This window comes from Bos mutus, chromosome 1 (assembly GCF_027580195.1).
Source record: "Bos mutus isolate GX-2022 chromosome 1, NWIPB_WYAK_1.1, whole genome shotgun sequence".
NCBI classification, from domain to species: domain Eukaryota; kingdom Metazoa; phylum Chordata; class Mammalia; order Artiodactyla; family Bovidae; genus Bos; species Bos mutus.
Genome location: NC_091617.1, coordinates 9245603 through 9269063, shown reverse-complemented (window position 1 = coordinate 9269063; position 23461 = coordinate 9245603). Strand labels below are relative to the sequence as shown.

Here is a 23461-nt window from a genome sequence, read left to right as displayed (position 1 = left end):
GAAATGTTCCCTCGGTATCTCTAATTTTCTTGAAGAGATCTCTAGTCTTGCCTATTCTGTTGTTTTCTTTTATTTCTTTGCATTGATTGCTGAGGAAGGCTTTCTTATCTCTCCTTGCTATTCTTTGGAACTCTGCATTCAGATGCTTATATCTTTCCTTTTCTCCTTGCTTTTCACTTCTCTTCTTTTCACAGCTATTTGTAAGGCCTCCCCAGACAGCCAGTTTGCTTGTTTGCATTTCTTTTCCATGGGGATGGTATTGATCCCTATCTCCTGTACAATGTCACGAACCTCTGTCCATAGTTCATTAGGCACTCTTGTCTATCAGATCTACTCCCTTAAATCTATTTCTCACTTCCAGTGTATAATCATAAGGGATTTGATTTAGGTCATACCTGAATGGTCTAGTGAGTTTCCCTACTTTCTTCAATTTAATCTGAATTTGGCAATAAGGAGTTCATGATCTGAGCCATAGTCAACTACCGGTCTTGTTTTTGCTGACTGTATAGAGCTTCTCCATCTTTGGCTGCAAAGAATATAATCAATCTGATTTTGGTGTTGGCCATCTGGTAATGTCCATGTGTAGAGTCTTCTCTTGTGTTGTTGGATGAGTGTGTTTGCTATGTCCAGTGCATTCTCTTGGCAAAACTTTATTAGTCTTTGCCCTGCTTCATTCTGTATTCCAAGGCCAAATTTGGCTGTTAGCCCAGGTGTTTCTTGACTTCCTACTTTTGCATTCTAGTCCCCTATAATGAAAAGGACATCTTTTTGGGGTGTTAGTTCTAGAAGGTCTTGTAGGTCTTCATAGAACCGTTCAACTTCAGCTTCTTCAGCATTACTGGTTGGGGCATAGACTTGGATTACTGTGATATTGAATGGTTTGCCTTGGAAACGAACAGAGATCATTTTGTTGTTTTTGAGATTGCATCCAAGTACTGCATTTCAAACTCTTTTGTTGACCATGATGGCTACTCCATTTCTTCTAAGGGATTCCTGCCCACAGTAGTAGATATAATGGTCATCTGAATTAAATTCACCCATTTCAGTCCATTTTAGTTCGCTGATTCCTAGAATGTCGACGTTCACTCTTGCCATCTCCTGTTTGACTGCTTCCAATTTGCCTGGATTCATGGACCTGACATTCCAGGTTCCTATGCAATAGTGCTCTTTACAGCATCAGACCTTGCTTCTATCACCAGTCACATCCACAACTGGGTATTGTTTTTGCTTTGGCTCCATCCCTTCATTCTTTCTAGAGTTATTTCTCCACTGATCTCCAGTAGCATATTGGGTACCTACTGACCTGGGGATTTCCTCTTTCAGTATCCTATCATTTTGCCTTTTCATACTGTTCATGGGGTTCTCATGGCAAGAATACTGAAGTGGTTTGCCATTCCTTTCTCCAGTGGACCACATTCTGTCAGACCTCTTTACCATGACCTGCCCGTCTTGGGTGGCCCCACACGGCATGGCTTAGTTTCATTGAGTTAGACAAGGCTGTGGTCCGTGTGATCAGATTGACTAGTTGTCTGTGAAAACAAAATTTTTATAACTCAGGAAGTGCCAAATCTCATGCTGCCCTAGGACAAGCCTCTAGAATTTCCCAGGTATTAAAGGACTCTTGCTATAGAGGTCCAACACCATGGCTACTCCGGGAATACCTAAAGATTCAATTCAAAGAGCAAGGACACTGAATTGTCCAAGTGGCATGACTACCACACTTTGTGCTTACCTGGGATCGGATTTGAGCAGCTTTCTTTGGATCCACCATGCGAACATGTTCAAAATGCTTTAGGGTGTGTTGTCTGTCTTTCTGTTCGGCACGGACATACTTCTTTAGCATGTTGAACACGTGACGAGGCTGTAGGGGGCAAAAATGAAAAAAAAAAAGTTCAGATTCAAAATATTGGTTTTTCTAAACGCTTTGGGGTCAGAGGGTCCACTAATTCATCCCCTGATGTGAAAGCACTGTGAGTCATTTTTTTTCCCTCTTTTTTTGGCAATTCTCCTTTTCAAATAATTCTCCACTCCCCTCTTCCTAGGTAATTCCTTATTCAATTGGCCATTTTTCATTTCTATAAGAGCATTTAGCATTTGACACATACGATGATGGCTGTCCTTGTTAACAATTCCTTTTAAAATAGCGCCTTCTGTTGTGGAAGGAAAGTGGATTTTTAAAAAGCTTGATGATGGCTGTCCTTGTTAACAATTCCTTTTAAAACACAGAGCCTTCTGTTACTGAAGGAGAGTGGATTTTTAAAAAATTTGTGGCCATGCTAGGTCTTTGTTGCTGCTTAGGCTACTCTCTAGGTGCAGTGTGCAAGCTTCTTATAGCGGTGGCTTCTCTTGTGGTCAAGCCCAAGCTTGTGGGCATGTGGGCTTCAGGGGCAGTTGTGACTCCTGAGCTCGAGAGCACAGGCTCATTAACTGTGGCCCTTGGGCTTAGCTGCTCTGAGGCACGTGGGCTCTTCGGGGATCAGGGATCAAACCGGTGTCCCTTGCATCGGCAGGTGGATTCTTAACCCCTGAGCCACCAGAGAAGCCCAGAGAGTTGATTCTGGATCTGTCAGATTTAACGTAGGTCCTTCCCGTTTTCCCACCCAAATATACAGGGGCACTTGAGACTACATTTCTATTTGTACAGTTTTAATGACTGTCTCATATCCAACTCTCACATCCATACATGACTACTAGAAATGGATGTGAGAGTCTGACTTTAAAGAAAGCTGAGCACCGAAAAATTGATGCTTTTGAACTGTGGTGTTGGAGAAGACTCTTGAGAGTCCCTTGGACTGCAAGGAGATCCAACTAGTCCATCCTAGAGGAAATCAGTCCTGAATGTTCACTGGAAGGACTGATGCTGAAGCTGAAACTAATACTTTGGCCACCTGATGCAAAGAACTGACTCATTTGAAAATACTCTGATGCTGGGAAAGACTGGGGGGCAGGAGGAGAAGGGGACAACAGAGGATGAGATGGTTGGATGGCATCACTGACTCAATGGACATGAGTTTGAGTAAACTCTGGGAGTTGGTGATGGACAGGGAGGCCTGGCGTGCTGCAGTCCATGGGGTTGCAAAGAGCTGGACACGACTGAGTGACTGAACTGAACTGAGTGGTTGTCTCAGCAGTTATTGCTGCACAAATAATCCTACCATCAGTAACATGTAATAATCAAAATGAGAAAAATAACAGACAATCACCACTGATTTGCAGGCCAAGGAATAGTTGATAAATTCTAAGAGACATCATATTTTCCTAGGAGAAAGGCCAATGTTTTATTTTACTCTGGAGTTTAATTAAAATCTTTCCATGAGATTAGATTCTAATTCTTTCAGCAACAATTAAGTTTCTTCTTAAGTGCTTCTATTTTTTTTCTAATTGGTTCCATTCCATTTTTATTCCAGTCTTACTTGAAAGCATTCATCCTTATTTTTTTTTAAAAAAGGACAAGGTCTACTTTCTCTGTCTTTAACAATTCTACTGCTACATGCATTACACTATGTGAGTTTTAAAAACAATTTCCAAAGATACATGCTTCCTCTTCATTAAAATAAACCAAAATTACCTGTGGAAGTCCATGTCAGAAATAGAATTTTGGCCATTTGGGTATATCTAGTTATTATTACGGAGAAGGCAATGGCACCCCACTCCAGTACTCCTGCCTGGAAAATCCCATGGATGGAGAAGCCTGGTAGGCTGCAGTCCATGGGGGTCTCTGAGGGTCGGACGGGACTTGAGCAACTTCACTTTCACTTTTCACTTTCATGCATTGGAAAAGGAAATGGCAACCCACTCCAGTGTTCTTGCCTGGAGAATCCCAGGGACAGGGGAGCCTGGTGGGCTGCTGTCTATGGGGTCACACAGAGTTGGACATGACTGAAGTGACTTAGCAGCAGCAGCAGCAGTTATTATTAACCTATGGTGCCCTGAAAATCAGTTGGAAGGTACAGATTTTATTTGCAGAGATGGTGTGTGTGTGTTTCCCAATACTTTATGGAATGTGCCTCCCTGTCTCCTGTTGCTTAACTGTGGGGCCACTTCCCTGACATCCCAGGCAAAAGTGGTAGGTATCCTTTCCTTGTGCTCCCAGGAAATGCTTTGCAAACCCTCATTATTGCATTTAATACAACCTATTAAATAATATGGGCTTCCCTGATGGCTCAGACAGTAAAAAACCTGCCTGCAATGCAGGAGACCTGGTTGGATCCCTAGGTCGGGAAGATCCCCTGGAGAAGGAAATGGCTACCCACTCCAGGATTCTTACCTGGGGAATTCCAAGAACAGAGGAGTGTTATGTGTTTCTGACTGCCCTCTTCAACTGTGAGCCTCTCAAGGGCCAGGTTTGGTCTTTCTGTATTAAGAATCACACATGATAGAGAGTGCTTGACTCAGAGAGCCTGCTCTGAATTGGCTTCCATGCCTTCCCTGATAGCTCAGTTGGTAAAGAATCTGCCTGCAAGGCAGGAGACGCCGATTCGATTCCTGGGTTGGGAAGATCTGCTGGAGAAGGGACAGACTACCCACTCCAGTATTCTTGGGCTTCCCTGTGGCTCAGCTGGTAACGAATCTCCCTGCAATTCTGGAGGCCTGGGTTTGATCCCTGGGTTGGGAAGATCCCTTGGAGAAGGGAAAGGCTAAAAGGCTACCCACTCCAGTATTCTGGCCTGGAGAATTCCATGGACTGTATAGTCCATGGGGTCACAAAGAGTCGGACACGAGTGAGCAACTTTCACTTTCATGCCTTCCACAGGCGACACTCCTACACTTAAGAAAACAAATAAATAAACACAACAGAAAGAAAGTAAACCTGGGCTCATCTGCCTTCTTTCTTCCGTTTATCCTGGAAGCAATGTGCTTCTCCATAATCTCCAAAAAAGGCAGACATCACAGCTTGAAACATAGTGTTTGGCAGCCCATCATTATAATTGTCATTGCTACTGTGAAATTTGGTTTACCCTACAAATTAGAGAATGATCTTTTAAATCTTTTTAAAAGGAGAAAAGCAGTAAAAGAAATAACAATTGACAAACTCCACTGATAATACACATGTAAAAGGCGATAGGTTTATACAAAATCAAAGTTGCTCGGTCGTGTCTGACTCTTTGTGACTCCATGGACCTTAGCCCATCAGGCTCCTCTGTCCATGGAATTCTCCAGGCAAGAATAGTGGAGTGAGTAGCCGTACCCTTCTCCAGGGGATCTTCCCGACCCAGGGATCGAACCTAGGTCTTCTGTATTACAGGTGGATTCTTTACCATCTGAGCCATCAGGGAAGCCCAAGTTTATACAAACTCGTTTGGAAAAGGTAATTTTGAGGTCAGAAATCAAAGGCTGAGTACTGTTGAATGTGATGGATATTTTATACACAGGATTGAGCAAACAGGATATTGCATGCCCTTCACACTTGCTCCTTTATTCAGCACCAAGGCCTAAGAAACTCCTTTAGTTCTACTGCAGTCATACTTCCAAGGTTGGATACAGACAGGACTGCAAATAATTGCAGTCATCCAAGACGCCCCAGCCTCTTACTGGTGCAACTACTTGGCTGAATATGGTTTCTCAGTTGCTCAGTTTCATTTTTTAATTCTTGAAAAGGCTTTGTTGTTTTGAAGACAATAGAACTTTTTTTCTTTATGAGCTCACATAGCAAAAAATGCTTCAAGTGACCATAAGGATTATTTTTCATCATAACTCTCTTTTCTTCTTTCTTTTTTGGTAGTCAGTCACCTATAAACGTTTCTACAAGGCATGTGGTCCTCAGGACTGTCACCCCCAAGCATGGGTGCCAGGATGTAACGGCTCCAAATTGGTCTTGATGCTTGAAGCTAAATTCTAATAACTGACATTTGAGTCTCTTCCCCAACCCCCCGCTTTTTTCCCCTGTCACCACAAACGGCACAGACTCCCACCTGTGGTTATTAACCTTAACATCAATTTAAAAATAAACATGAGTCTCAAACTACCTAAGCCTCAGTTTCCTCATCTGTGCCACTGAGATAACGATCTTTCATAGGCACACATGGGGATGAAAACGTTGTTTGTTACTGAAACTAACATGACACTGTAAATCAACAATTGTTGTTGCTTTAGTTGCTCAGTTGTGTCCAATTCTTTTGTGACTCCCTGGAGTGTAGCCCGCCAGGCTCCTCTATCCATGGAATTTCCCAGGCAAGAATACTAGAGTGGGTTGCCATTCCCTTCTCCAGGGGATCTTCCCGACTCAGGGATTGAACCTGTGTGTCTTGCATTGGCAGGAGGATTCTTTACCACTGAGCCACCAGGGAAGTCCCCAGTCAACAATACTCTGATATAATATAACAATTACATTAAAGAATCATTTCAATGGTGAAAAGAAGAACTGATGCAAATGTACCAATATGATAATAATTTATATTTGGGTGATGGATACATAATCTATATTTTAAAAACATATTTTCATACTACTCTTTGTAGTGTACACATTTTTAATATCTCAAAATTAAAATTAAATAAAATTATATACCTTCTCTGAGGATAATTGGGGTATGTAAAACAGCACGAAGAAACTTAAAACCATTATTCTATCAGTAGGAGACAAAACTGTATCAACACTGCAAATATATTTACATACTATTTTTATAAAATTATTTTATATAAGTGGGGCCTTGTTGAACAGTAAAAATAAAAATATTGTGTTAGTTACTCAGCATAATGCTGCATCCACAGTAGCTACTCAGTAAACATTTTTTCTACAGTCTTGCCTCCCCTTATTTCTCTTGTCTAAGCAATGGCAGTTCAACATTTATTGACTGCTTATATGAATAAGACAGTGCTTCAGGGAGTTCATGCACAGTGATTCACAATCTTCCTATCAACCGTATGACAGAGGTACAGCTGGTCAACCCATTTCATTGATGAACCTAACAAGGCACAAGGGAGATAACGGGCTATGAAGCTGGTTACATTTAGTCACAGAACTAGTCAGGAGTAGAGCCAAGAACAGGTAGACCAACTCTGGCTCTACAGGTCAATCTCCGGATCACTACATGATCCTGCCTTTCAAGGAAACTCCAAAATGGACCATGCAAAGGACCATTCCACAAAGTAACCTATAGAGCTGAAAACCAAAAGAGGCTGCTGAATAGTTAGAAATTAAGAGTCTGTTCTAGATGTCCTCGCCTGGATTTCCAGTTCTTATAAGTGCAGATAATATTCTTTTGGGACACACTAATACCTGCCCTTTTAATTGTGTTGAAAATCATCCAGATTTATTCAATCTTGGAAATGCCATCCTTGGTTTTTGGCATTCTGCTGTGCTTTAGCTAATGCCTCAGATGCAGGGAGGAGAAATAGCAAGATAGAAAGGTCCTCTGTCAATCTGTTTAGTATTACCGGAAAAAGATTAAAGGCATTAATGAGAAGTTAGGCTTTTGTGACATTCACAGATTCTAATTCTAAATCCATCCTTATCTTCTACTAAAATGGATAATTAAATTGTGAATATGTTCACACGTTTACAATTGCTTATCTCATTTGATACCGACATTTCTTTATATGCTTCAGAAATACATTCAGAAATATATTCCTAACTTCCCCCCACCCCAAATCCCTAGAGCTTGACAATGAAACAGTAGCACACCAGGCTCTCAGGATAGTCCAGGCCTCTCTCTGCCCAGGAACAAAGCTCTTGGAGCACAGAACAAAGCTTTGTACTCTAGAGCCCAGGGTACGCCGTGACCTCATCACTGTTTATGTGAGCTCAGATACACATCGTGTGGGCATCTATACAGACACCAGCCTTTCCCTCCCACTGCCTACACCTCAGGACAGGAGAATTCAGGATGCTTTTCAGAAAGACACTCTGAGGTCCCTCATTAAATGAATGACAAGATTCTGTTTGGAAACATATTTCTAAAGACCATGTTAAGAAATGAAAAATATAAAAATCAGATTAGTCATTACGTTGGAGTAGGCAGATGAAGCATCCTAAATAAAATGGCAGTTATGTTGACACTTCAAAAACAAATGCTATTTTAAGTAAGAAAGAAAAATAACATTCCCCTGTACCTTTCTATTTCCATTTGCTTTAGTTAAAAAAAAGGAAAGAAAAAGAATTCTGCTTCTGATATATGATTCATGCATGTTTCATTTAAATACAGGAGTAACAGTCTTTACAACTTTTAGGCAGAATAGTAGTATAACAGGAACCTTCCATTGTTTAGGGATTTTTATTTCATCATCTTAGGACAAAGGTGAATAATTTAAAATTTTAATTAAAAGTGCAGAAACATTCACACAGAAATGATAGGAAAAATATCTGATATCTGTATAGAAATATATTCTATTAAAGTAACTATTTCTATTGTCATAATCCTTACATTTAAGACAGGATTATTCAGATGTTTAGAAAAACTAGCTTAAGAATTCAGTGGCTCATCATAAGGATATTGACAGTAAGCAGAGATTAAGAAGCATGTTTTTAACCTCTATGCATATAATTTCATTCATTCTCTTTACATCTTCTATAATAACATTTTTTTCCTGCAAATTTCTCTCATTTTACAGTACAGATGTTCTATGTATTAATACCGCAATCTGGTTATATTGCCATTGAATGGCTAATCTTATTATTAAAATTTATAGCAAAGAACAGAGATAATAAAAGGAAAAGATCTGCCCGGGGGACTAATTATACCCAATCCTTTTTTATTGTCACTATTGTTTCTGCAAGAGTGCTTAGTCCATAATTACAGAGTATCTATTTGCATCAGATGTGGCCCTTTTCAACATGCATTAAATTCACTTCACAATCACACTGAATTAACATCATTTCAAAAAGAAATTTCTTCAAGATTAAGAGTGTATGTGTGTATGCTCAGTTGCTTCAGTCGTATCTGACTCTTTGCAACCCTATGGACTGTAGCCTGCCATGCTCCTCTGTCCATGGAAGGCTATAGTCTATGGGGTTCCAAACAGTTGGACACGACTGAAGGATTGAGTAGGCCTTACTAAAATGGATTATACTTAATCTGAAAATAGAAGATTTACATTTTGGAGCATTAACCATCTCCCTCTCTTGGAAAGACAGAGTAACATATCGCCAGCTCTTGCTCCTGGCACAATTTGGTTGTCAAAAAATGCTAATTAAATTAATGAATAACCCAGAGCTAAATATAACTGCATAAGTAGTTTCAGCAGCAAAATATATCCTTCACAGTATCTCTAAACCAAGAAGAGTTGCATTCCAAATTTTCATGGTACATATCAATCTATCTTCCCTGTATGTTGGGGTCCTTCAGAGAGCTGTTTTCTTCTCAGAAAATATTTCATAGACTACAGCATATTCAAACTAGTGTCAATAAGATTCATTTCCTTGATTTCAAAAGATGGTATTGGTTATTTTCTTGTGGTGTGGGTTTTGATGTCAGGCTGATGTATGGAATTTTGTAAGAAATTTCACAGCTTTCCCCCTATAATTGTTGTTATTTAATTGCTTAGTCGTGTCTGACTTTTTTGTGACCCCATGGACTGCAGCCTGCCAGGCTCCTCTGTCCAAGGGATTCCCCAGGCAAGAATACTGGAGTGGTTTGCCATTTCTTTCTCCAGGGGATCTCCCTGATACAGGGAAGGAACTTGCACATTCTGCCTTGGCAGGTGGATTCTTTACCACTAAGCCACCAGGGAAGCCCTTTCCTATAATAGGTAATTAAAAAAATTAATATATCCACTTCTCACATGTATTGACTTTTAAACTTGGTTCTTTTATGCAATTTTATAAATTTGGTATCCATGGATTTTGAATCAATCATACACACTCAACTCAATGCCAATCACATCTGAGTGGGTAGCTTTCGATTCCACAATTCATATGGGAGGTACATTAAAACATGACCATTCAGCCCCACCGTGCCTCTTCATAGCATTATGTCTGAAGTAGAAATCTGGCCTTTTATCATAGCAGATACTTGTGCCTGAAACCATCTCCTGATGGGAGGGAATGATCTGTCAAGAGCCTTTAAAAGCCCCAAGCATAATCCTGCCAAAAAGAAGGAAGTAAATGAGTCACTTTATGGGGAAGCACCCTAACCTTTCCAGGTCACAAGGGACTTATTCAGAAAATCCTTTCCTGGAGCATTAAATTACACCCTAGTGGTTTTCAAGACCGTGACTGGGGAAGTTAATCACCTATCAAGAAAAAGCAGTTCTCTCCTGTTTTCACAAGGAGGTTCAGGGCCATTATTTTCATAGTTCTACATCTTGGACTTTGGGCTATCTTGGGCACATAAATGTAAAATGTATAAAATCTCTGTGGGCAGATTTGAAAAACACCTTTAAGAGAGTTAAACCTCTTTCGGCTCGAGATGGTCTTGGTTGAGTTTATTCTGCCTTGGTAGACCTCCCTCAGCATTTCACAGGCATTCTCACTGTTGCAAGAAAAACCAGAAGAACAAAAACACACTTGGGGAGCTTCCACTAGAACCTTTGGATCACAGCTGTGTTCATCTTTAAAGCTAGGGCTGTCTGTCTTTGCCCCGTGCTCAGTCGTGCCTGACTCTTTTCGACCCTACGGACTATAGCCGGCCAGGCTTCTCTGTCCATGGGATTCTCCAGACAAGAATACTGGGGAGGGTTGCCATGCCCTCTTCCAGGGGGACATTCCTGAATCAGGAATTGAACCTGGCAGATTCTTTACCTGCTGTGCTTTCAGCTGAATTAAATGTTTAAGTCTGCTGCAAAATCCATGCCTATTCCTTGCTTCAGAAGAGCACATAAATGCTTTTTGCAGTTTAACATGGTATAAAAAGGTGAATGACAATTCTATGTCGGGTTGAACATAGAAGTCTTGTACAAGCAACAGGAGCAATGGGATAAATTCTCATGACAGGCTCCATTCCGTGTTTCCTCCAGCTTTGGTAATATGGAGGCACTAGGTACACTCCCTCCCAGTATATCCAGATTACTGTTTGGCTTCCCATGTCGTAACAGAGCACAGCAGGACTCAGGCAAGGCCATCCCACATCCTTTCCCTCCTCCACAAGAAGGCGGATGACTTCCGAGTAGGGACAAGGTACCAAAGCCTCTATATATTCTATCCTAACAAGCTTTCTCTTCTTGGGGATCCAAGTATCTTTGTACTTCACGGTCTCATCTCAACTTTAGATTAATCCCTTTGTTCTTCTAATTATAGCTAACAAAAAGCTAGAACAATGTTAATCGCAAAAAGAGTAGAATAATTAACCCCAATCTGCAAACGGAAGAGAAGATCTTCCTAATTAAGCCACTTGTTCCAAGCTGTAAAATGGCAAACTTGGAAATTAAAGACAGGTGTTTATACTCTACTCTAAAATATAGAAAATAAGGGTGGTTTTAATCCTGTCATTCACAAATGAGGGGCATTTGGACTATTTGTCAAATCTGGTAGGTTTCATAATTTTTTTTCTGGGATAGTTTGCTAGTTCTCAGAAATAACTTATTTTATTTTAGTTACTATGACATAAGAAGAAATACATGTTTGGTCTCTGCCCCCAGTTCCTGACACAGAGCTCCTAATGCCCTTGTAAAATCTGGTGACCAGAGCATCTTTTGTTTTAATATTTGGTCTTAGTCTTTGATTCCAGACAGGAGAGCTTATTAGACTCTTGGAGGGTGCTTCATGTGCTAACGAGGTGACTCTTGGAGGATGGGAACTGGATGCTGGAGGAACCAACCCTGTGATTACAGGGGTTGTAGCTTTTGGCCAGATTATCTGACCTCCAGGGAGGGGACAGGGGCTGCAGATTGAGTTTAACCACCAGTGGTCAATGACTTAATCATTCATGGTTATCTATTGGAACCTTCGCCACCAAAAATCCCTTAAGAACGGAATGCAGAGAGCTTCCAGGTTGGAGAACACACTAGGGTGTGAGGAGGGTACCATGCCTGGAGAGGGCGTGCAGACTCCATACCCCTTCCCCACATACCTTGCTCTATAGTCTCTTCCATATGGCTGTTCCTGAGTCCTATCCTTTTTAATAAACTGCTAGGAGTAAATACAGTTCTTACTGTGAGTTGTTCCAGGGAATTATCAAATTTGAGGAGGGTCCCCCCCACCGACTTACAGCTAGTCCATCAGAAATACAAGGTGAAAATCTGGGATTTGTGACTGGCTTTGAACCCTTAACCCATGGGGATCTACATGAAGTAGGGCTTGTGATATCAGAATTCTTTCACGTGAGGGAAAACTTCCCATATATTTGGTGTCGGAGTACTGAGAGTAAGTAGTTCTTCCCTTAGTTACACAGACCCAAGCTACACATTAGTGAAGACAACACATAGAACTGAAATTTAGGGCCTGGTTTTTGGATCAGCTTAGATCCATTGGATACAGAGCTTGGATCTGCTGACCGGCGAGCAAAGAGGGGCCAGGAATTGTTTGGACTTGTATGTCTTCAATTCTTATTTAGTTACTCAGTGAGACATATTGAAGCACTTAACGATGAACAGGATTATTAATGCAACCCAGACAGCAAAGCCCACAGAGTTGAAGAAATCGTAAACAAAAGATGTTTTAAAATACCAGACCCTTGGGAAGATTTGTCAAGTGGTCTGATCATCTGACAAACGCCAACTGTGACACACTCTTGACTTCTTAAGAGAGAGTTGCAGCAGTATGCTTCAATCTTGTATATTCACACTTAGATTTTGGCATTTTTACTTCACAAATCCTCTAACTGGCTACACCATGTTCAAAGATAGGCACATGTATATTTATTTCAATTTCACCCTCTTCTCATACTACCTAACCACCCTTGATCTAACCACAGGGCTCTGACTTGCTAGAAATAGTATAAGGAAACTCAAGATAAAGCTTATGTTGGGGAGGAAGAAATTTTCTTCTAGGCTTCCAGGTTATTCTGGCTGATCTAAGAATTAAATTGACATGAGACAGATTAAGAGGAGGAAAATCAAACAGAAGTTGAAAAACATGTATACATGGGAGAGACCCAGGAAAACTGAGTAATACACCAAAATGACAGAAAGCCCCACCTTAAATACTACTCTCAGCTACAGACAAGAGGATGTTGGAGGTTTGGGACTTCAAAGGGGAGGAAGGCAATTAACACGGAGGAGGGGGAAAGAAATCAAATGCTTGGTAGACAAGTGTTTGCTGGGCCATGCAGAAGCAATGGGACACAGAAGAATTTTAACAGATTTTCCTCTGTGTCTACGCACCTAGTTCATACTCCAGTTATCTATGGTGACAACTCCCTCCCTCAAACAGGTCCTCTGTCTATATTCTTTTAGGCACTGAGGTACAAGGAAGCTCAAAGATTCTTCCTGAGTCTTTTGGGTCTCAAAAATAATCAGCCTAAGTTAATCCTCGTGCCAAAGAGACACATTCCGGGGTGGTAAATTTTGCTCCCCTACACTTACAGAAATCCAAATATAACCTAGGACCTTTAAACTGATCCATGGAGGAGCTTCCTAAAACGAGTGAACTTCCTGAAACCCATGTGCAATTTTGTGTGCACACATGCGAGTTTCTAGGGAGAGGATCTCTTATTGCTATCTGTTCTGTAGAGCAGATAACTGTAAGACCAGACATTAAGTAGCTGCTGGATTATTAAATAATGTACAATGAATTTCTTCAAAAAACTGAAATATTTATGTCTTCATTATGGGTTTTAAAATAAAACATCATGAGAAACACTGGGCTGGATGAAGCACAAGCTGGAATCAAGACTGCCAGGAGAAATATCACTAACCTCAGATACGCAGATGACACCACCCTTATTGCAGAAAGTGAAGAAGAACTAAAGAGCCTCTTGATGAAAGTGAAAGAGGAGAGTGAAAAAGTTGGCTTAAAGCTCAACATTCAGAAAACGAAGATCATGACATCTGGTCCCATCACTTCATGGCCAATAGATGGGGAAACAGTGGAAACAGTGGCTGACTTTATTTTTTGGGGCTCCAAAATCACTGCAGATGGTGACTACAACCACGAAATTAAAAGACATTCCTAGGAAGGAAAGTTATGACTAACCTAGACAGCACATTAAAAAGCAGAGACATTACTTTGCCAACAAAGGTCCGTCTAGTCACAGCTATGTTTTTTTCCAGTGGTCATGTATGGATGTGAGAGTTGGACTACAAAGAAAGCTGAGCCCAAAGAATTAATGCTTTTGAACTGTGGTATTGGAGAAGACTCTTGAGAGTCCCTTGGACTGCAAGGAGATCTAACCAGTCCATCCTAAAGGAAATCAGTCCTGAATATTCATTGGAAGGACTGATGTTGAAGCTGAAACTCCAATACTTTGGCTACCTGATGCGAAGAGCTGACTCTTTTGAAAAGACCCTGATGCTGAGAATGACTGAAGGCGGGAGGAGAAGGGGACAACAGAGGATGAGATGGCTGGATGGCATCACTGACTCAATGGACATGAGTTTGAGTAAACTCCGCAAGTTGGTGAAGGACAGGGAGGCCTGGCATGCTGCAGTCCATGGGGTCATAAAGAGTCAGACACGACTGAGCTACTGAACTGAACTGAATGGGTTTTTAAGAATGAACAAAAATAGGTATGGTAAAGAACCTGCCAGCCAATGTAGGAGACATAAGAGACATGGGTGTAATCCCTGGGTTGGGAAGATCCTCTGGAAGAGGGCACGGTAACCCACTCCAGTATTCTTGCCTGGAGAAGCCCAAGGACGGAGGAGCCTGGTGGGCTACAGTCCATGGGGTGACAAAGAGTTGGATATGACTGAAGAGACTTAGCATGGCACAGCACATGCAACTTTTGCTAGAGCAAAATATGACATATCCCAGTACTGTCTGTTTGACAGCATTGGATAAAAAGCTGTTTTGACTTAGAAGCCATGACTAAGTAGGGCTGTGCCATGGAGGGAATCTGGGTGATGAACATGGACTCAGAGGCACACGACAGCTTTCAAGCTCATGCCTTGCTTAAACACTTCTTATCTTTCTATATACTTAATTCAAATTCAATTAAGAACAGAAAACACTATTGTCTCTCACCACACACTTCCCACTGGTCTTTAGTCAGATCTCTTTATTCAGCTTGGTAAAGATTCAAAGCAAGGTAAAGAGGTAATACTGAGAGGCTTTTCCAGAATAGCATGCAAACCACACAGCATAGTTTATAGGACTTTGTCTAATAAATGCAAACTCTCCCATTTGTCTTTCTACCAACCATTTGATATGAAGTGTGTCCTTAAACGCTCTCAAGTTAACAAGTTCCCTTGTGCTTACCAATTTTTACAAATCTCAACTAAAAAGAAATGAATGGAGAATATATAAAGTACAGGGTAGTTACATTTCCCAAAGATGATTTTCAAGCTGGCAGTCTTTTAAGTACATTCTGATCAGCTTTACAAAATTCCGATTATACTCAAAACTTGAAGGTGGAATGTCAAACTCATTTCCCTCAATGCCTTCATGTATTAAGATCTCAGCAAATGACTTTTCACTTTATCCATTATATTGACTGACTTAGCTGGCACTTCCTCATGCTGTCACTAGTTTGCCTGCCATGACACACCAACCAATTACTGTCCTTTTTAAAAAAAAATTGCTGGCCTTTATTTTCTCCAACAATTGCTACTTTCTTATCAAACACATATTACCCTAATGTTAAAGTCTGCATAATAGCATTGAGCAAAATCTCAATGTAGGGAAAAAACCATGCTTCTTAATGGTAAATCTCACAAAGAATTCAGTAAAGAATTGTATGAAGACATTTCAGGAATCTCAACAAAATTTAACATTTGGCTGAACTGATCTAGTATGCTGTTACTGGGAGTGTGAATTGGTAGAGCCATTATGAAAAACAGTGTGCAGATTTCTCAAAAAATTAAAAATGGATTTACCATATGATCCAGTGATTGACCCTTCGATATTTATACAAAAGATATAATAGTGAAAGTGTTAGTCGCTCAGGCGTGTCCGGCTCTTTGTGATCCCATGGACTGTAGCCCACCAGGCTCCTCTGTCCATGGAATTCTCCAGGCAAGAATACTGAAGTGGATTGCCATGCCCTCCTCCAGGGGGTCTTCCTGACCCAGGGGCTGAATCTGCATCTCCTGCATTACAGGCAAATTCGTCACCAACTGAGTCACAAGGGAAGCCCTATACAAAGGAAATGAGGACGCTACTTTGGAAAGATACATGCACTACATTGTTCGCAGAAGCCTTATGTACAATAGCCAAGATATAGAAGAAACCTAAGTGCCAGAGACTAGAGAAAGAACATGTGGTATACACACACACACAGTAATATCAGCCACAAAACATAATGAAATTTTATCATTTGTGACAACAAGGATGGGCCTGGGGGGGAGAGGGCATTTTACACTTAGTGAAATAAACCAAAGACAAATGCTGTGGTTTTCACTTATATGAGGAATCCAACAAAACAAAAGAAATCAGCAAATACAGCAAAACAGAAACAGACTCACAGATACAGAGAGAAAATGAATGGTCCCCAGCAGGAGGAGAGAAAGAATGGGTGAACTTGGTGAAGGAGATTACTAGGTAGAAACTTCCAGTTGTAAAAGGAACAGTCTCAGAGATGTAATGCACAACATGTGGAACACAGTCAGTAATATCAGAATAACTGTATGATATACAATCTATAAAGAATAAAAAACACATTATTATGTTTTGTACCTGAAATTAATATAATGTAAGTCAACTACACTTCAGTCAAAAGAAAAAAATAAAAGGAAAAGAAATGAGGAAGGAAAGCGAACAGGTGCTAAAGAAACTGCCAATTTTTTTTTCTCTCAATTAAATGTCAAGAGTCTGAGTATGAAGCATCAGATACAAGCATGAAATTAAGTTTAGTATGGATAAAATGGCTGCAATGTAGTATTTAGTATTCACATTTAGTACAGATAAGATATTTCATGAGACACGGGGAAAAAAACCACTTCTGGCACACAGACATACAGATAGACAGACAGATACATATGAATGGATGTTTTCTAACAGAAGATTTAGACTGACTATCTGTAAAGACACCCAAAATTTTAGAATTACAAAGAAAGCTTCAGTTTTTTGTCTCTCATCTTCAAAACCACATTTCAGTCCACAATAATTAGGCGCTCCTAAATTTTTCCAGATCTAAGCCTACGACAGCAAGTTTATTTTAAACAGAAATTACCATGCAGCCTTTTGGGCTTCCCAGGTGGCCTAGTGGTAAAAAACCTGCCAGTGAAGGAGATGCAAGAGATGTGGCTTCAATCCCTGGGTTGGGAAGATTCCCTGGAGGAGGGCATGGCATTCCACTTCAGTATTCTTGCCTGGAGAATGCCACGGACAGAGGACCCTGGCGAGCTAAAGTCCATGGGGTTGCAAGGAGTCAGACATAACCGAAGCATCTTAGCATGCATGCAGGCTTTGGTTTATCTGTACAGGATCCCACGTAAGTCTAGTTTCTCTTCAGATTACAGAGGATTTTGAACAGTCAGGCAATATAATAATCTTTTCTCCATCTATGAAGTAGACCCTGCCAATTACAGGAGGGAAGGCTCACACAGTATATAAGTCAATAGTTCATGAAGCCAGGAGTTGCTTAAATTTGAGCTCTGTTAAAGTAAGAAGCCAAAGTCCTACATTTGGTGATGATTTAGTTTAAAGTAGTACATATGTTCAGTAGCTTAAAGGCCTCCAAGGGTGATGGAAGGTTAACCACGTGTGATGCAACTTTATTGACTATGCCGAAGCCTTTGACTGTGTGGATCATAACAAACTGTAAAGAATTCTTAAAGAGATGGGAATACCAGACCACCTGACCTGCCTCCTGAGAAATCTGTATGCGGGTCAAGAAGCAACAGTTAGAACCGGACATAGAAAAATGGACTGGTTCCAAATTGGGAAAGGAGTATTCAAGGCTGTATATTGTCACCCTGCTTATTTAACTTATATGCAGAGTACATTGGGGCTTCCCTGATAGCTCAGTTGGTAAAGAATCCACCTGCAATCCAAGAGACATTGGTTCGATTCCTGGGTGGGGAAGATCCGCTAGAGAAGGGACAGGCTACCCACTCCAGTATTCCTGGGCTTCCCTTGTGGCTCAGCTGGTAAAGAATCTGCCTGCAATGTGGAAGACCTGGGTTTGATATCTGGGTTGGGAAGATCCCCTGGAGAAGGAAAGGCAGAATATATCATGTGAAATGTTGGGCTGGATGAAGCACAAGCTGGAATCAAGACTGCCGGGAGAAATATCAATAACCTCAGATACGCAGATGACACTGACCTTATGAGAGAAAGCAAAGAGGAACTAAAGAGCCTCTTCATAAAAGTGAAAGAGGAGAATGAAAAAGCTGGCTTAAATTTCAACATTCAAAAAAAGAAGATCAAGGCATCCAGTCCCATCACTTCAAGGCAAATTGATGGGGAAACAATGGAAACAGTGACAGATTTTATCTTCTTGGGCTCCAAAATCACTGCAGATGGTGACTGCCACCATGAAATTAAGATGCTTGCTCTTTGGACCTAGAGAGCATATTAAAAAGCAGAAACAAAATTGCTTTGCCAACAAAGGTCTGTCTAAGCTATGGTTTTTCCAGTTGTCACGTTTGGATGTGAGAGTTGCACTATAAAGAAAGCTGAGCGCCAAAGAATTGATGCTTTTGAACTGTGGTGTTAGAGAAGACTCTTGAGAGTTCCTTGGACTGCAAGGAGATCAAACCAGTCTATCCATTCTTTAGAAAATCATTCTTGAATATTCATTGGAAGGACTGATGCTGAAGCTAAAACTCCAGTCCTTTGGCCACCTGATGTGAGGAGCTGACTCACTGGAAAAGACCCTGATGCTGGGAAAGATGGAAGGCAGGAGGAGAAGGGGACGACAGAGGATGAGACGGTTGGATGGCATTGTGACTTGATGGACATGAGTTTGAGCAAGGTCCGGGAGTTGATGATGGACAGGGAGGCCTGGTGTGTGGCAGTCCATGTGGTTGCAAAGAATGGACATGACTGAGTGACTGAACTTAACTGATGCAACTTTGGAGAGGAATTTAACTTTTCTGGGGAAAAAAGTATACCTCTTTTTTTCTTCCAAGGAAACATATAGAGAAGTGAAAATTTTGAAGAGCTTGTCATTAGAAGAGGAGTCACTAGCCTTCTACAGATTAAGAGTTTATCCTAGTGGGGCTTCCCAGCTGGCACTAGTGGTAAAGAATCTTCCTGTCAATGCAGGAGATATAAGACACACGGGTTCCATCCCTGGGTCAAGAAGATCCCCTGGAATAGGAAGTGGCAACTACTCCAGTATTCTTGCCTGGAGAATCCCATGGACAGAGGAGCCTGGCGGGCTATAGTTCATGGGGTTACAAAGAGTTGGACAAGACTGAGTGACTGAGCATACAAAAGGACACAACTGTGGTCTAATTTTTATATTCCAGGGGATGGGAGTGGAAGGGGGAGGAGGATGAAAGGACAAGAATGGACTGTTTTAACAACTGTAATATTTTAAGTATATATACATGCTAAGTCACTTCAGTCATGTCCGACTCTTTGCGACCCTATGTATGGACTGTAGCCTGGGGCGCTCCTCTGGCCATGGGATTCTCCAGGCAAAAATACTGGAGTGTGTTGCTATGGCCTCCTCTGATTCAAAAAGTGCACTTGTAGGTTGGGCACTGAATATTAGTCAGTAGGCATGTAATTAATCAAAAAAGGAAATCTGGAACATAAAGCAACACACAGACTCTGGGACTCACAAATGAAATTCATGGTAGAGTAAGGAATTCCAGTTGCACAAATACATCATCACGTCATACTCTCAAGCTTGGGTTTAAAAAAAAATAGAAATATGGATTAAACTTAAGCTTCAAAGGGACTATGTATAAACAATGCATGCTATTTCACACTCCCCACTTACAAAGTCTGAGACCATTTGGTACAATATGGTCAGGGTTAGTTTAGTTCAGTTCAGTTGTTCAGTTGTGTCCGACTCTTTGCAACCCCATGAACTGCAGCATGCCAGGCCTCCTTGTCCATCACCAACTGCCAGAGTCTACTCAAACCCCTGTCCACTGAGTCGGTGATGCCATCCAACCATTTCATCCTCTGTCGCCCCCTTCTTCTCCTGCCCTCAATCTTTCCCAGCATCAGGGTCTTTTCCAGTGAGTGAGTCAGCTCTTCACATCAGGTGGCCAAAGGACTGGAGTTTTAGCTTCAGCATTAGTCCCTCCAATGAACACCCAGGACTGATATCCTTTAGGAAGGACTGGTTGGATCTCCCTGTAGTCCAGGGGACTCTCACGAGTCTTCTCCAACACCACAGTTCAAAAGCATCAATTCTTCGGCACTCAGCTTTCTTTATAGTCTAACTCTCACATCCATACATGACCACTGGAAAAACCATAGCCCTGACTAGACGGACCTTTGTTGGCAAAGTAATGTCTCTGCTTTTCAATATACTGTCTAGGTTGGGCATAACTTTCCTTTCAAGGAGTAAGCCTGTTTTAATTTCATGGCTGCAATCACCACCTGCATTTTAGAGCTCCCCAAAATAAAGTCAGCCACTGTTTCCACTGTTTCCCCATCTATTTGACCATCACTTTATGGTCAGGGTTAAGGGGATAATTATTCAGAAGGTGATATCAACTATAGAATCTATAGTAAAAACCTGGCTAATGCATTTTCTTATATTCAACTAACAATTATTAAATATTTCTTACTTTCCAGCCACTGAATTAAATATGAGGGAGATTTCAGAAACATTTTATTTATGACTCCAATACTAGACATGACCTTCCTCAGACAGTTATTGGCAAGCTCTTGATTTATGTCTTTCAACAGTAATATATAAACCTCCTAAGAAGGGATTTAGAATTTTCTCCCATTTTCTAAACTGCAGAGCTAAGTGTGTGTCAAGCTATAGGTTAAAATTCAAATAAAACAGTCAGACAATGTCAATAACTTAACAGAAATGGTCAGTAATGGCATTGCAAAGAGTTGGACTCAGCAACTGAACAGCAACAATAATAGCTATTCTTGATCTTTGTTCTGTACAATCCCAGTTTTATTACATGGGAGAATTTTATGTATTTGTAGGTAAGACTTCAGTGTGAATACTTGGTTCAATCAATGACAATCTGATTTTTCTGACCGTAAAACAATTCTTCTTAATCCAATTTTCAATTTTCATTTCAAATAAACATGTCTAACCCTACATGATGTGATCAACAGACTCAGGGCAAGCTTAATTATGAGCAATCTGAATTTATCCCCTTTGATAACACAAGCAGCTTTGGCAAACATTCCTCTTGTTACAGTCTTTCCTGTGATGGCTGATGGGGCTGAACTGAAAGATCTGAAATGTGTGTTTGTTAAAGACTCCATTCAGTCCTCATTTTATTTTCAGCTCTGTCAATGACCATTTAGGAAAGATCTTACTTCAGAAATTGGACCTTTAGCTGCAGTCCTTCACTAAATGTCAGCTATGAAGGTTCTGCTCTCAACGCCCCCCACCCTGCCTATCTCTGGCAAATGATGTTGATGACCCAGATCTCAAAATCAAGTCCTATTAAAAAAAAAAGGGAGTGTAATTAAGGAACTCATTCTCCAAACATACTAAACAATTTTACTGAGCAGTGCTTGGACATAGTTTTTTTTTTTTTTTTTCTGAATAGAAAATGAAAATGCTAATGTGAATATTCTTCATCAAAAGCTTATTGTTCTGAGAGGAAGCCTGGTCTGGTAGGAAGGCACTTCAGGGGTCAACTGTGATTCACAGATCCACCCTGTCCATTACCAATGGTGTCACCCTGAACCAGCCACTCAATCTCAGTGATGTCATTGGTAGAACAAGGTCAATACTATTTCATGATCTGGAAGAGTATCAGGAGCTCTTTCATGGTTCCTCTGAGTTTTCTGCACTAAATCTTAGTATAGAAAGAAAAATAAAAATGAGGAGAATAAATGCAAGTGGGTGACTTTTTGGTTTGGTTACATAATGTAGATACAGACTTCTACTTTCAGCCAAGATTTTGTAGAGGGAACCACGTTTACTCTGCTCCTGCTAGCAACCAATAAATGGACAAAATATCTAGAACTATATTTCTCTAAGATGTCAGATATCAGGTGAAGGACAGAGACCACCAAGAAATTAGAAACTAACACTGTGAGCTCTACGACTGCCTATGTTTACTGCCTTGAGTTTCTAGGCTACGGTTCCAGGTTTGGGAACCCAGTTAGAGCCTAGTAGATTCCAGAGAGCTGAAGACTTGGACTTGGAGTCCGGAGACATGGAGGTGCCTGACAATCAAAGGACAGAATACTGGAGAGGAAGGAGTTGTTTGGAGGGAGAATCTGGAGAGGATGCCCTATGAGGATGCAGCTGACTAGTGATGGGTATTAGTTTCACACACGTGAAGGAAACTGAGGCCACAGGAAAAAAATCATCCAAAAGGATTTGAGGTAAGTGTCTGGTGTTCACACAGGGTCAGAAATAGTACTTATTCCCATCATCCAGATGGAAAAACTCAACTTTCATTGATAATCGCTCTGTTTGCAAGTAATTTAACTGCCTTCTACAACAAAGCTCAGAAACAGTCTTTTTTTTTTTGCTGTTCAGTCACTAAGTTGAGTCCAGCTCTTTACAGTCCCATGGACTGAAGCATGCACTGTCTCCTGGAGTTTGCTCAAACTCATGTCCATTGAGTTGGTGACACTATCTAACAATCTCTCATCAAACCAGTCAATCCTAAAGGAAATCAACCCTGAGTATTCACTGGAAGGACTGATGCTGAAGTTCTAATACTTTGGCCACCTGATACGACAAGACAACTCATTTGAAAAGATCCTGATGCTGGGAAAGATTTAAAGCAGGAAAATAAGGGGACAACAGAAGATTAGGAATAGTTACAGGTATCCAAAAATACCCAGCACTCTCAAGGTGAACGTCACAATATCTGACAACTGATAAAAAAATTCCAAAGGTTCAAAAATTAAATAAAGATATGGAAGACATGAAACAAACAAAAATCCAGATTCACATTCTACATGTGAAAACTATAATATATGATATGAAAAACAGCCAAATGGGATTAAAGGCAAATTGAAATATACCAGGTTACAACATAATCAAATTGCTCTAAGCTAGTGATAAAGGAAAATATGCTAAAAGCAGCCAGATTAAAAAAAAAGACATATTATTTAAAGAGAAGTAAAGAAAAGATGATATCAGTATTTTTGTTGCAAACAATGCAACTAAGAAGACAATGGAGCATCATCATTAAGGCAGCTGAAGAAAAACTTCAACCCAGAATTCTATTCTAGTAAAAATATCTTTTAAGACAAAGGTAAACTAAAGATATTTTCAGACATTCCTGAGCAAAGACTAAAATAATAAAGAGTTATAGTTAAAAGCCACCAAAGGATACAACACAGAATCATTAAATATATTAAATTAATCCAAAAGGTAGCCAAAAAAGAAAAAGGAATAAGGAACAACTTGGGACTAAAACCAAA

The 23461-nt window shown here is 40.6% G+C and overlaps 1 protein-coding gene across 1 annotated transcript in view; it reads right to left on the bottom strand.

Moving 5' to 3' along the window:
• APP (amyloid beta precursor protein) overlaps positions 1-23461 on the bottom strand; it is a 312665-nt gene that overhangs the window by 73038 nt on the left and 216166 nt on the right. Inside the window, 1 exon segment of the mRNA XM_070367423.1 lies at positions 1733-1861. Coding sequence (XP_070223524.1) covers positions 1733-1861 — 129 coding nt within the window.